This window comes from Sus scrofa, chromosome 2, assembly GCF_000003025.6.
Source record: "Sus scrofa isolate TJ Tabasco breed Duroc chromosome 2, Sscrofa11.1, whole genome shotgun sequence".
Lineage (NCBI taxonomy): Eukaryota > Metazoa > Chordata > Mammalia > Artiodactyla > Suidae > Sus > Sus scrofa.
In genome coordinates, this window is record NC_010444.4 from 47,150,420 (window position 1) to 47,164,049 (window position 13,630).

The 13,630-nt window shown below is 49.6% G+C and overlaps 1 protein-coding gene across 1 annotated transcript in view; it reads right to left on the reverse strand.

Annotated features, from left to right (window-relative positions):
• MICAL2 (microtubule associated monooxygenase, calponin and LIM domain containing 2) overlaps positions 1-13,630 on the reverse strand; it is a 259,613-nt gene that overhangs the window by 107,945 nt on the left and 138,038 nt on the right. The window contains 6 exon segments of the mRNA XM_021083313.1: positions 1,302-1,427; positions 2,616-2,717; positions 3,209-3,427; positions 4,675-4,797; positions 6,175-6,318; positions 10,165-10,233. Coding sequence (XP_020938972.1) covers positions 1,302-1,427; positions 2,616-2,717; positions 3,209-3,427; positions 4,675-4,797; positions 6,175-6,318; positions 10,165-10,233 — 783 coding nt within the window.

Below are 13,630 nucleotides of genomic sequence, written 5' to 3' on the forward strand. Positions count from 1 at the left end.
TAGGTAATAGGAAGACAAGTGAAAACCATGAAAAGTGCTCCAGAACCCAAGCTTAGTAATTGCTCAGGGTTGCACTTCATTGTCTACTCAACCAACGTTCAAGACCCATCAACTCTTCCACCTCCACACAACCACCTGTGGCATCCTTCTAGAACTCAGAACAGATCCTTCAGTGGCCCTTTATAAGAGGTAGAATGAATTCCTTGAACTCAAAAAGAGTGGGCCAACTTTCACCCTGATTCTCTGCATGCCCATAAATACCTTTATCTCCAAATCAAGGTGCACCAGAATTGTCTTTCTGTTCATGCAAGTCCTGACTGCTGCCTTCCTTTGTACACGCCAAAGCATTCTTCCTTTCTTTCTTTTTGGCTGCGCCTGCAGTATGTGGAAGTTCCTGGGCCAGGCATTGCACCATAGCAGCAGGCTGAGCCACAGCAATGACAATGCTGGATCCTTAATCCTGTGCCACCAAGGAACTCCTGCCAGGGCCTTTCTAAAATGCTCTTTCCATACACATCTTTCCATATAATCCCTCCATATAATCTTCAACACTTGGCTCCCATACTATCTCCTCTGTGAATCTTTCCCAGGCTTCTCCCTTCTAGGTTCTGAGAACCTTGTCTTTCAAACCTTTCATATAATTAATGAACAGTATCATATTAGGTTCACCATGTGAAACTGTCATTTTGTTAGGTCAAAACCAGCCCAATAGAGTTGGAGGATGCAGATGAAGTGATAGGCACACAAAGGGAGTGGACAAGTAAAAACTTGAAGCCATCGTTAACTACAGGAAAAACAAAAGGTTGTTCAAGAAGGGAAATGTAAATATAATACATCACACATAACAGTTATGAATACAATTTATATCAGTGTAAATAATGAGTATATGACTATAGATTTTTTTTAAATGGCCAAATATTGGCAATTTCTCACATGGTAAAATGTGACCCCTTTCTATGTTGAGGTACTGTTTGCCATCCACACTGTAGTAAGAGAACTGTACCTCCCTGCTCCTTGTTTTCTCAGCACCTGGCACAGTGCTTGGTATACAGTGGGTGCCCAGTGTATGCTTGCTGGATGAGCAAGCACCGTTTGATGAGGTTTTGTGGGCTGCCTGTTTGGCTTTGTTTCTTGCTTCAACACAAAACCCAAACCAAACCCAGGACTGTTGTACAGTATCTTAGACATTTTCATCCCAGCCAAGCCAAGCTTCAGATGTTGTCTGTGCGGGCCGAGCAGAGCAAGGAGAACATCTCAGAACATGCAGGGAATGGGTAAAGCCAGTTGTTTAGGGCAACTACCTTTCTGGCAGGAGAAACAGAGTCAACAGTCGGTGGAGAGGAAGGAGCAGCTGAATCAGGAGATGGAAGGCAGGAGGGAGAAGACGGAGGATGAGTATGAGACAGGCTTTTAGAGAGTAGTTTATTCTGCACAGAATAGAAACAGAGGAAACTCTCATCATCCCCAGGGAAATGCACCATGATGTAGCCCCCAAGCCTACACATCCAAGGTGGGAAAAGACATCCAGGCCCACATCTCAGGACAAAAAGGAAGCCTCTGTCTTTGGAGCCCAGCAGGACTGTCTAGCTCCTGGTTAGCCTGCACTCTGCTACAACTACTCTGGCTTCCTCATCACATCAAATTAGCAGGAGTGGATCCATCCTGTTCCTGACTAGGTCTGCTGCAGCCAGCAGCACCACCTCCTGAAGGTCTCACTTCTGGAGTTTGGTGTCAAGTAGCAGCTGCAAGCTTAGGAAAGGACACCACCGGGCTACTCTGGGGCAGATGGCCCCAGCAGGGACCTCTGCAGCCACATGGAACCCTCAAAATGAACTAAAGGCAGAGCATCCTTCCTATGTCTATGACTCTGCCAAGTAGCAGAGGACACAGGTCTAGAGGAGGCTGAGTGAAAGCAGCAGAGGAAGCAGGCTGTAGAGACCAGGCTTGCTGCATAGGAGCACCTCACACAAAACAGGCGCTGTGGGGCCTCATCCTCAGTGCTCTTTGCAAGCACACACTCTTCTTCTCAGCAAGTCTCTAAAAAAGTACCTGGCCTGGAGGGAGCTGTGCTTCCTATTTTCAGGCAAGGCCATTCTATCTGGCTGGCACTGCCTTTTGCGAAAGTAGAGTGCAGGTTATAGTATGTGGTTGACCTCACTGTTCAGGGTCTCCCTGAACAGGGCCATGGGGAGATTTCTCCATTGCGTCCCCCAAAATCATGAGCAACCGGTTTGCTTTTGCCTTAAAGGCTCTGTGACATGATTCCTGCAGTAGACAGGCTTTCCCTCCTCGTGTTGACTCATAGGAAGCTCAGCTTACTCAGAAGCTGTGTAAGCTCTAACAGCACACACATTTCTGTTCAGTAATGTTTTTCTTGATTTATCTTTTCTGCCTTGACTTTCCCTTTGTCACAATTTATCTACTTATTTTGAATCTTCTCATTTAGGGCTTTTTTTAGCCACTCATCTAAATTCTTTGGTAACTTAAAGTGAATAGCTCCTCAGGCTCTAAAGGGAGGAGAGAGGAGGAATGAAGCTCCCGAGACCATTCATGGTCATCTCTCTGGATGTCCAACACCTGGGTTCCTGGGGGGGCTCTGAAAGCCCCATGTTTACCTGTGGGAAATCCCCGTGTCCAAACATGGAAGCCAGGTGAGCCGCCTTCTCCTTAATGTTCTTTGTGTGAAATTCCCTGTTGGCCAAGTTCTGAGCCCTTTTCTGCAGCCAAGGTGAGAAAGGAGAAAGAATAAAAGCGATAGTGACAGAGACTGTGAGGGTTCCCTCTGGGAGAGCAGCAGGGAGGCAGCCAGGTGGGCTTGCCACACTTGCCACCAAGGAAGGAGGAGGGTGGGGAAGGAGTGGTCAGAGGAGGCACCCACCCTGGGCAGGAGGAGGTGGGGAGGAAGGCACCCTAGGCACAGGCTGGGCAGGGGCAGGACAAAGAGGAGGTGTTCACCTGCAGAATCTTTTTTTTTTTTTTTTTTTGTCTTTTTAGGGCCACACCCAGGCTAGGGGTCGAATTGGAGCTGTTGCTGCCAGCCTACACCACAGCCACAGCAATGCCAGAGCCAAGCGGCATCTGTGACCTACAACACAGCTCATGGCAATGCCGGATCCTTAACCCACTGAGCGAGGCCAGGGATTGAACCCTCAACCTCATGGTTCCTAGTCGGATTCGTTTCTGCTGTACCACAACAGGAACTCCTCACCTGCAGAATCTTTTCCTCCACTTGCTGCAGCCGCCGCAGCACCCCGGAGAGGCCCAGCGCTCCCTGGCATGGGGGAAGCAGGCCGGCGGGGTTTTCTGGCCCACCCAGCTGCAGGTCAGACTTGGCTCGGGCTCGCCAGGGTCTGCTCGGGCACTCACCGCCAACAGACACTTGATTTAACTCTCGGAGCACATGCCCCGTCACGACCACCGAGGGGAACTGGGGGAGAGGAAAAATCAAGCTTCCTTCCTGACTGTAGCCCTCCCAGGGACCCCCCACCATGAGGAATCCCCACCAGAAGCAGGGATAAGGACAGGCCAGGGGCCCCCTGGAGTCAGATTCCAAACATCCTTGGGTGTTGACTTTCTGCCATCTGCATCAGAATTGTCTGCCATCTGAACAATACCATCTTGGGCCTCACCCCAGCCAGACCCCCCAAAGCAAAACTGTACCACCCTGGTTCTCCAAGTCTGGGCCCAACCTCCAGATATTTGGCTTGATTTGGTCTGGGGGTGGGCAGCGGATATTTATTTATTTGTTTGTTTGTTTTTTGCTTTGCTTTTTAGGGCATATAGAGGTTCCCAGGCTAGGGGTCCAATCGGAGCTGCAGCTGCCGGCCTATATCACAGCCACAGCAACGCCAGATCTGAGCTGCATCTGTGACCTACACCACAGCTCATGGCAACGCCGGAGCCTTCACCCACTGAGCGAGGCCAGGGATCGAACCCGTGTCGTCATGGATCCTAGTCGAGTTCATTAACTACTAAGCCACGAAGGAAACGCCCAGATATTGCTATTTTTAATAAAGCCTTCTAGGTGACGCTCACACACAGACATAAAAAAATCACTGCAATATTTCCACACTGACTTCCTATGACCTGCACCTCCAGAAGCAACACACAATTCCTAATGCTGAACAGGTATTTTTTGGGCTGGGGTCACTAAGAGTGATTCTGTTCTAATTCTAAACCCAGAGAGGCGAGTTGGAAAAAGCCTCAAGGCACGGCTCCTGGCTACTCCTGCTGGGCAGGTCACCCTCTGCTCAGGCACCAAGGAGGGGCTTCACCATATCCCGGTCTTACCCCTTCAATGGCAGGCAGCCAGTTGGCTCCCTGAGCCCATTCCACCACCACTGCCATGCATTTAGAAATCAGCCTACTGCAAATAAGCCAAGCATCCCAGGGCATGACACAAAATACCCTGGGCGGTATGGCCTCTTCTTTCCCAAGAAAATAAAGCCCTGAGAGCAGGGTAGTTCATCAGTATCCCTGATTGGCGTGTATTTTAAGATGCTGTATGCTCGGTTATTCTTACCTATCAGGATGGTGACCTCAAGCTGTGTCTGCCTCCCCAGAGAATCTACGAGCAGCCCCACGTGGGGTGCAGAGAGAACCTCGGACCCCACCCCTCCAGATCAAAGTCCCCTCTGACTTTACCAAGACAGCCTCCACTGGAAGGAGCCCTACCTGCCTTTTCAGAGTTGACGACGGGCTGGGAGTGGGCTCCTCCGGCTTGGGACAGCGAGAGTTAACAGGAGGGTCAGAGGAAGAGCACAGGACAGGCTTACCTATGCCTGGGACACGGCGCTCCTGGGAGGAGGGTGAGTCCGAAAAAGCAGCCGCAGGAAATAGGAAAGGAAAGCAGAGGTCAGACTGAGACACTTGGGAGGAGAGGAGGAAAGGCAGGGAGAGAGTGTTTGCAGCTGGGAAATGAGAACTCTGGCCCTCCATCCATGTGAACAGCAAGTCCCTGTTCCCCTCCTCTTAGACCACCTGTGAAGCCCCAGGAGGCTGGGCTTTTAGCTCAGATCCAAGGCGCTGGGCAGGCACTGCCAGGGCCCATGCCTGGCCAGGGTGGCTAGTCCTGAAGTCCTCCTGGAAATGGGGAAGCTTTCTGCCCATTAGGTGATAAGGATGCCTCAGTCCTTCTGGTGGCAGAGAGCCCTCATGGACATCTGAGGATTGCAAGGAGCCAAGCGTCCAGAAGAGGCAACGGAGAAAACAATTCAGACAGTTACAAGTCTCGGAAACATGGCCTCCTTAAAATAAAACCTGGCTCCCTGGAAAAGGTCGGTTTGTCCAGGAGGGGATGGTCCATATCAAGACTAGGAAGACATCTGTGCTGCCTCTAAATGAATTAACCAAGAGCTTGTCCCGCTCCTGAGAGGAGCCAAACTCTGTCATTGACAGGTGTTTTCCAAAGAAAAGCTGAGCCCCTCTTCCCAAGATTTTTGTAATGTGGCAATGGCATCTTCAAGGAAGTCGGGGGAGCAAACAGAGCCATGAGAGCACAGACCCCAAGCCAGAGCTGAGAGAGGTCAACTGAGCCTGCAGCCTGACCCAGGGGAACGAGGAAAGGGGGGGGAGTGGACGCCAGGGGACACTGGGGAGGTTGGTCCTTGTTCCCGTAGGCCCACATGGAGTCAAGACCCATGACTCAGTTTCCCCTGGTTTGGACAGATCTTCTCACCATGGAGTTAGACCCCCAGGCTACCAGTATCTCGAGAGTTTCCTCCAGCTGTACCATCTCAAAGATGGCTGCAAACCAAGTCATGGTTGCGAAGCAAAATGAAATCAGGGAAAGGATTTCTTCTCCAGTGACAGGCATCAGCAAACTATCATCTTCAGGCCAGATCTGGAAACTGCCTGTTTTTGTAAATAAAGTTTTATTGGCACACAGCCATGCACATTTGTTTACATATTGTCCATGGCTGCTTTCATGCTGTAAGATTAGAGCTGCGTTGTTGCAAGAGAGATTGGATGGCCCCCAAAGCCTAAAATATTTTTTATCTGGCCCTTTTTTAAAAAAGTCTGCTGACTCTGGATCTAGAAGAAGCTCAAGTCTCCCTCTGAGCCAGACCGGTCTGGCACCCCTGAAGTCCAGCACTAGCCTGACATTTCTGCTGGCTTCTCAGTGGGTTCTGGTCACTAACGAGGCAAAGCCAGAGAACATGTGACAGGACTCACCTGCCTCAGGAGTGTGGGGTTCCGAGAGTTCTCCTCGAACTTGGCCAACAGCTGACTGGCCATGGATTTGACTTTGTTCTGGTTTCCACCTTCTTTACCGCCCTCTTGATTGGAGCCCAAGCTCTGGCTGGAAAAGGCGGAAGGCTGCAAAGACCAAATCAATGTTGCTGGGTCTGGAATCCACAGGTCGAGGGGGTGGGGTAGGGTGGGGTTAGTTTCCTGAAGAAGGACACCCTCTGGGGTCTGAGGAAGTGAGGCAGACACAGCAGATGATGACCACTGGGCTTACAGCAGGGAGGTGTCTTCTCAAAGACAGGCATAGCCAGGCTTGGGAGCCAGACAGTTAGTGTCTGAATTCTGATTGCTTCACCTCCCCGGCCAGTGACATTGGCAACTGACTTCTCTGAAATTCCCTCAGCTCTGAGATGGGAGCAGGAGTTCCCGTTGTGGCGCAGTGGAAACGAATCCGACTAGGAACCATGAGGTTGAGGGTTCGATGCCTGGCTTCACTCAGTGGGTTAAGGCTCCGGCGTTGCCATGCGCTGTGGTGTAGGTCTCAGACCCGGCTCGGATCTGGCATTGCTGCGGCTGTGGCGTAGGCCAAAGGCTACAGCTCTGATTAGACCCCTAGCCTGGGAACCTTCATATGCCGTGGGTGCGGCCCTAAAAGACTAAAAGACAAAAAAGAAAAATAAATAAAAAATTTAAAAATGAGGAGTTCCCATCGTGGCGTAGTGGTTAACGAATCCGACTAGGAACCATGAGGTTGCGGGTTCGGTCTCTGCCCTTGCTCAGTGGGTTAACGATCTGGCGTTGCCGTGAGCTGTGGTGTAGGTTGCAGACAAGGCTCGGATCCCACGTTGCTGTGGCTTTGGTGTAGGCCGAAGGCTACAGCTCCGATCTGACCCCTAACCTGGGAACCTCCATATGCTGCAGGAGCGGCCCAATAAATAGCAAAAAGACAAAAAAAAAAAAAAAAAAATGAAAAATGAAAAATGAAAAAATAAAATGGGAGCAGTAGCCCGCTTTCACGTGATTGTTGCAAAAATCAAATACAACAATGAAGTGATGAGCAGGATAGTTTTCAAAGCAGATCAGTGGCTGCCAAGAGGTAAAGAGCAGGGGGATGAAGGAAGCAAAAGGGGGTGTCAGCCAAGGTGCAGGCTCTGGGCTTCCTCTCTCCTCTGCACCTCACCCCCAATGGCAATCAGCCCTGCTCTATTGGTGCTGTCTTTAAAACAAAAACAAAACTTAATTTTGAAATAACCTTAGATTGACAGAAAGGTTACAAAGACAGCACAGATGGTTCCTTCATACCCCTGACCTAGCTGCACCTAATGTCAACATCTGGAATAATCACGGTTCTGCTATCAAAAATAAGAAATGCATACAGGCATGATACCATTCACTGATCTGTAGACATGATTCTGATGGCCTCAGTTTCCCACGAATGTCCTTTTAGGTTCCAGGATACACTCCAGGATCCCACCTTGCATTTAGTCATCATGCCTCCCCAGCCTCGTCCCTTCTCTAAGAGTTTCTCCATCTTTCTCGGTCGTTCATGACCTTGGATGTTTTAAAGGGGACTGGTCAGTGGTTTTTACAAAGTTCCTCCATCAGGGTTGGGCTGTTGGCTCATGATTAGTTCAGAGTTAGGGATTTTGGAGAAGGATGTCCCTATCTGTTGCTTTGTTTCAGAATATATGATATTAACATGACATATGACTGGTTGATGTTGACCATGATTGCTTGGTTATGCAGTCTTATAAAATGGAATTCCATGTAATCCTTCCTTCCTTCCTTCCTTTTTGTTAATGGCCATACCTAAGGCACATGGAGGTTCCCAGGCTAGGGGTCAAATGGGAGCTACAGCTGCTGGTCTATGCCACAGCCACAGCCACATTGGATCCAAGTCGCATCTGCAACCTATCAGATCCAATCGGCATCACAGATCCTTAACCCACTGAGCGAGGCCAGGGATCAAACCCACATCCTCAGAGAGACAGCGTGGGGTTCTTAACCTGCTGAACCACAGCAGGAACTCCCCATGTAAGATTCTCTTAGCTCATCTGCTAAAAATAAAACTTTGAAAATGATTGGTGTCCAGAGACTGTCTGTTCCCTGGTACCATGGATCTGCTCCCGTCAGACTCAGAAGTACAAACGGTACTGTCATGTCAAGAGGGCAATTAGCTTCTCCAAGGAGACAATGAGTCTCCCTCACAGGAACAGATGTTCTCAAAACAAAGATATGTTCACTTAGAAGAAATTCATGGGAAGAGGCAGCCTAGAGTCAATTGGTGTTTTTTCTTGAAGATTTCCTAAGTGTAGCAGCCCCATGGGAAACCCTGTAGGCACAGCTGCTCTGAAGAGTTGGACAAACACAAGCCAAAGAGTCACTCCCCACTTCCAAGTGGGAACTGCAGCCCTGCATAGCAAGACAGGCTTGAGTGTGAACAGGGCACATTTGCTGGGCTGGTCACTGTTTGTACAAGGCCACAGTAGGCCGGGGCAGTGGTTGTGCAGACCAGCCCTTCTCAGACATTTGTGCACATGGATCACTCAAGGTCTCCTTCAAAAGCAGATTTAGATTCAGGTCTGGGGTGGGCCCTGAGAGTCTGCCTTTCTAACCAGCTGCCAGGTAATGCTGGTGTTCCTGGTTCTTGGCCCACACTCTGAGTAGCAAGAATTTAGAGAGAATCATTGCTTGATTAAATCTGATTTTAAGCAAAACAGGTGGCCCAGAAAACAGAGCCATTTCAGAAAGGGCAGGTGCAACCAGATTTCTTCCCACACTTGAACTTCTGTGCTGCCAGCAACAGAAACAGCACAAACGCCCCCTCAAGGAAGGCACAGATGAAAGGCAGAAGATTTTGCCCTCAAGCCAAAAAGCTTCCAGGGGAAGCTTCTTGGGAGGAGGCGAGAATAAATCACAGGCAGAGCCAACCTCCCATAACTGGCGAATGGGATGTTTCATCAGCCCAGTGCACCAGCCATGGCTTCCTCTTCTCAACTATCTCCCTATTCACTGGCTTCTTGCTTGCACCAGAGCCAAGAGCAATAGCTCTTCAAACCTAGAAGATAAAATTTTTTCTAAGTCCTACAAATGAAGTATGAATGTCATCCTACAAATTATTCCTATGCCCTCTATGTCATCATTGTGATACCTGCCAGTAGGGTAGCTAAAGCTCATATCCTACAGTTCACAGGCAATATCCATGCTCACTTTTGTGAGATTACAATAGCCTTTTGGAATGAGGTATACAGCTCAGGTCTCTTTAAAGAGCTGTCTGGGGAAGCAAGAACCAATGCTGTTTTTCTGCGGTAGGAGAAAGATTCATGCTTGGCTTTTAAGAAGTAGCCTGTAATTTTCTTCTTTCATCAGAAGGTGGCACTTGTGGACACTGGGACATTTGCCTTAAAGACAAGGTACAGAAAACCCAAAAGGTCGAAACTATGACTGTGTATCTAATCACTTGTGATGGAACATGATGGAGGATAATGTGAAAAAGAAAATGTATATAAATGTATAACTGGGTCACTTTTCTGTATAGCAGAAATTGACAGAACACTGTCAATCAACTATAACACAAAAATTTTTAAAAAATAACTGGGAGAAAAGTAGGACTTTGGGTGCCTCTTTACTATTTACTATTCATAGTGATTACATCTTGATTAACTTGGATGCCAGAGATGACGCTTTGGCATGTTATAGAGTCGTCTTATTTAATCTTTTGAAATCCTGCAAAATGTCATAATTTCAATTGCACCATCTGTCTTTTACAGGCGCCGCATCCTGGGAGGGTGATAGAGCTAGTAAGTACTGAGGACCAGACCCCCTATGTTCCCATCAAGCCAAGCTTGGAGCCCAGTGGTTCATGCGAGAGGAAAGAAGGAAGGGCAGGGTGACCACTGTGGTCAGGCGGGCGGGCTGTGGCCACTGGCTGTCAGGAACCGGGGCTTTGTGTAAACTGATACTGAGCACACGAACCTCGTCAAGGTTGTTGAAGCCTTTCCGCCTCCGCTTGTTCATGTCATTCTCTTCCATTCGACTGTCCACCTACAATGGCCAAAAAAGCATGGTGAGGTCGGGGACATAGTCCTGCCCGCAGCAGCTGCCCGCCCAGGAAACTGATGGGCAGACATTACCCTGCGCCATGACAAATGCTCTCAGCTCCATTCAGACCCTTTGGAGGGGAGCCAGGGGTTCTGTCGTAAGTGTGTGTGGCGGGGGGGATCACACACCAGGCACAGAGAATCCCTGTGACAAGGGCAGGGGTTGTCTCCTCATCGATGACCTTAGGCTCAGAGTGGTCAAAGCCCAGCCTGATGATGCTGCTGGATGCAGACCACCTCCTACGAGGGGCGACCCTGGCTGCCCTCGCAGGCAGGGCTTCTCAGGACACAGATCAGCTGTCCAGTGATTTGACGGCAAATTACGCCTGCCCCTTGGCCACCATCGCAGCTACTGGTAAACCAGATTGTGTTTATTTCAAAGAAGCAACTGAAAACTATGGTGACCATACAGCCCAGTTTGCTCAGGATAGGTGGATTTATTGCTGCCCCCCCCCCACAACCCCAGGTATAATTAAGAGTAGCACCCCCTTTCATTCTCAAAGAATCCAGGTTTAGACAACAAATCGCATAGTTGTCCTAAAGATAACCCCTTGCAGTCCTCCCTCTCTCCCTTCTTTCCTTCCTTTCTTTTTCTTTTTAGGGCCAAACCTGTGGCATATGGAAGTTTCCAGGCTAGGGGTTAAATTGAAGCTGCAGCTGCCTGCCTACACCACAGCCACAGCAACACTGGACTCAAGCCACATATGTGACCTACACTGCAGCTCACGGCAACACCAGATTCTTAACCCACTGAGCAGGGGCGACGGTAGAACCTGCATCCTCATGGACACTATGTTGGGTTCTTAACCTGCTTAGCCAAAGTGGGAACTCCCTTGCAGTTTACTTTCTGCTTCCCAAATCTGGGCATTTGTAAATCCAGAGAAGCCCACTCTACTCAAGCCCACTGTGTCGGAAAGGGCCACCCAAGGGTACACCTGTGGTCTAGCTTGTCTCCTCAAGGGAAGAAGTGGAACTGCACAGGCTGAGCTGATGCTATGGGCTGGGATGGGGTTGGGGGCTGGATCTAATGCCTCCTCTGCACCCTGCTGGGGCAGCCAGTCCCTTTTTTTTTTTTTGGTTTTTTTTGTAGGGCTGCACCTGCGGCATATGGAGGTTCCCAGGCTAGGGGTTGAACCACAGCTAGAGCTACACCACAGCCACAGCTACACCACAGCCACAGCAACTCAGGATCCAAGCTGCATCTGCGACCTACACCACAGCTCACCGCAATGCCGGATCCTTGACCCACTGAGCAAGAGCAGCAATGAAACCCAAAATCTCATGGTTCCTAGTTGGATTCATTTCCGCTGTGCCACAACGGGAACTCCTTGACACTGGAGTTACACGTCTCTACCAGGAGTCTCCAGCTGGGACCTTCTCCAAGTGGCTAGCCCCCATCCTCCACCCGGCAGGGACCATGGAGCCATCCCAGCTGATTATGCATCCTTCCCTGTGGGAGTCTCCAGCATCCACAGGAGGCCTCCATAGTGGGTCCAGGCTTTGCCCCACACTGGATGCGAGTTGAAAGGGCTGCTGGCCACCCCCACCCCTCAGCCATGCAGCCCAATCAGCCCATACATCCTCACCGTGTCCAATCACAGAGGGACGTTTACCTCCTGATTGTTCTACAAAAACAGTCATGATCAGAGCCCCCAGCACACAGTCTCCTATGTACTCCCTTGCTGCCAACGGCCAGCACCTGCTTCCCCTCCCCATCACTCCTGCCCTGCTCCTATTTACCAGCACTTTGAAAAACTTTTTTCTGCTCTTTTTTTTTTTTAGGGCCCACACCTGTGGCATATGGACGTTCCCAGGCTAGGGGTCAAATCAGAGCTACAGCTGCCGGCCTACACCACAGCCACAGCAACGCCAGATCCAAGCCACATCTGCGACCTACACCACAGCTCACGGCAACCCCAGATCCTTCATCCACTGAGCAAGGCCAGGCATCAAACCCACAACTTTATGCTTCCTAGTCAGATTCGTTTCTGCTGTGCCATGACGGGAACTCCTGAAAAACCTTTTTAAAGACACCATCAACCACAGCTTTGTCTTTGATATTTGTTCAAAAGTGTGACCCTTCCCTTGCTCAGGCTGCACAAAACAACAGATCAGAGGGCCCTGCCTTGCCTTTAACATTTTCCTCAGCCTCTAATGAAGCATTATTCTGTGAATGGAAATGATTTCAACCCAAATGTTTGGGCAAACACCAAGAGAAACAGACGACCTGTTTACACTGCTGCGTCTTAGAGGTCTGAGTGCCCAGCTCCATGGCCTGCGGGTGCAGCACCGGCCCAGAGGCTGGAGGCTGTGAAAGTACAGGCTGTCCTCCTTGGCAAAAACACTTCATGCATCATCTTATGGTTTTCTGTCATTCTTCTTGTTTCCACCTTAGATGAGGACTTTGCTTTTCCCTCAAAGAGCCCACACTTCTTACTCTCTGCTTGCATTCAACGGTTGTGGGTGTGACTGGTCTAACAGAGCCTGCACGGATCCAAACCCAGTCTGTGAGCTGCAGGTGCACAGAAAGCACTCTTGGGGGAGTGTACCCAGTAGTTGCATCCAAGACCCCCAGGTCCTTCAAGGGGGAGGAAAGAGATGGGTGGGGGCCACCTCAGCTCTTCTGATTCAGCCTGACCCATGAGACAATAAAATGCAGGCCGTATGGAAAGGTTAGCAGCCTGGCCTCTGCCCTTCCTTATGGATTTGTCATGGAAGCATTGATTCCCAACTAAGAGCTAGGATAAAACAAAAAGGAAAAATGCAACTCTAGAGATTTATCTCATTTTTCTTATCTATAAATGTCTATTTGGGAGCCAAAGCTCCCTCCATAACCCCCTCTACTTGGACTCAAATCAATTTTGCTTTATAAAGAATTGGGGCGTTCCCTGGTAGCCTAGGGTTAATGATCTGGCATTGTCACTGCTGTGGGTTGGCTTGGGTCACTGCTGTGGCATGGGTTCAATCCCTAGCCTGGGAACTTTTGCATGCCACAGACATGGCCAAAAAAGAAGAGAAAGAATTGGGGTACAAGGAGAAAGAAAATACTTATTTTGCCCACAGAAAACATGAGAATAAACAACTCAATTTCTTTCTTTCTTTTCTTTTTCTTTTTCTTTTTTTTAGGGCTGCACCTCCAGCATATGCAGGTTCCTGGACTAGGAATTGAATTGGAGCTGCACCTGCTGGCAGCAACAGCAACAGCAAAACAGGATCCAAGATGTGTTTGCGATCTACACCACAGCTCACGGCAACGCCAGGTCCTTAACCCACTGAGTGAGGCCAGGGGTCGAACCCACATCCTCATGGATACTAGTTGGGTTCACTACAGCTGAGCCACA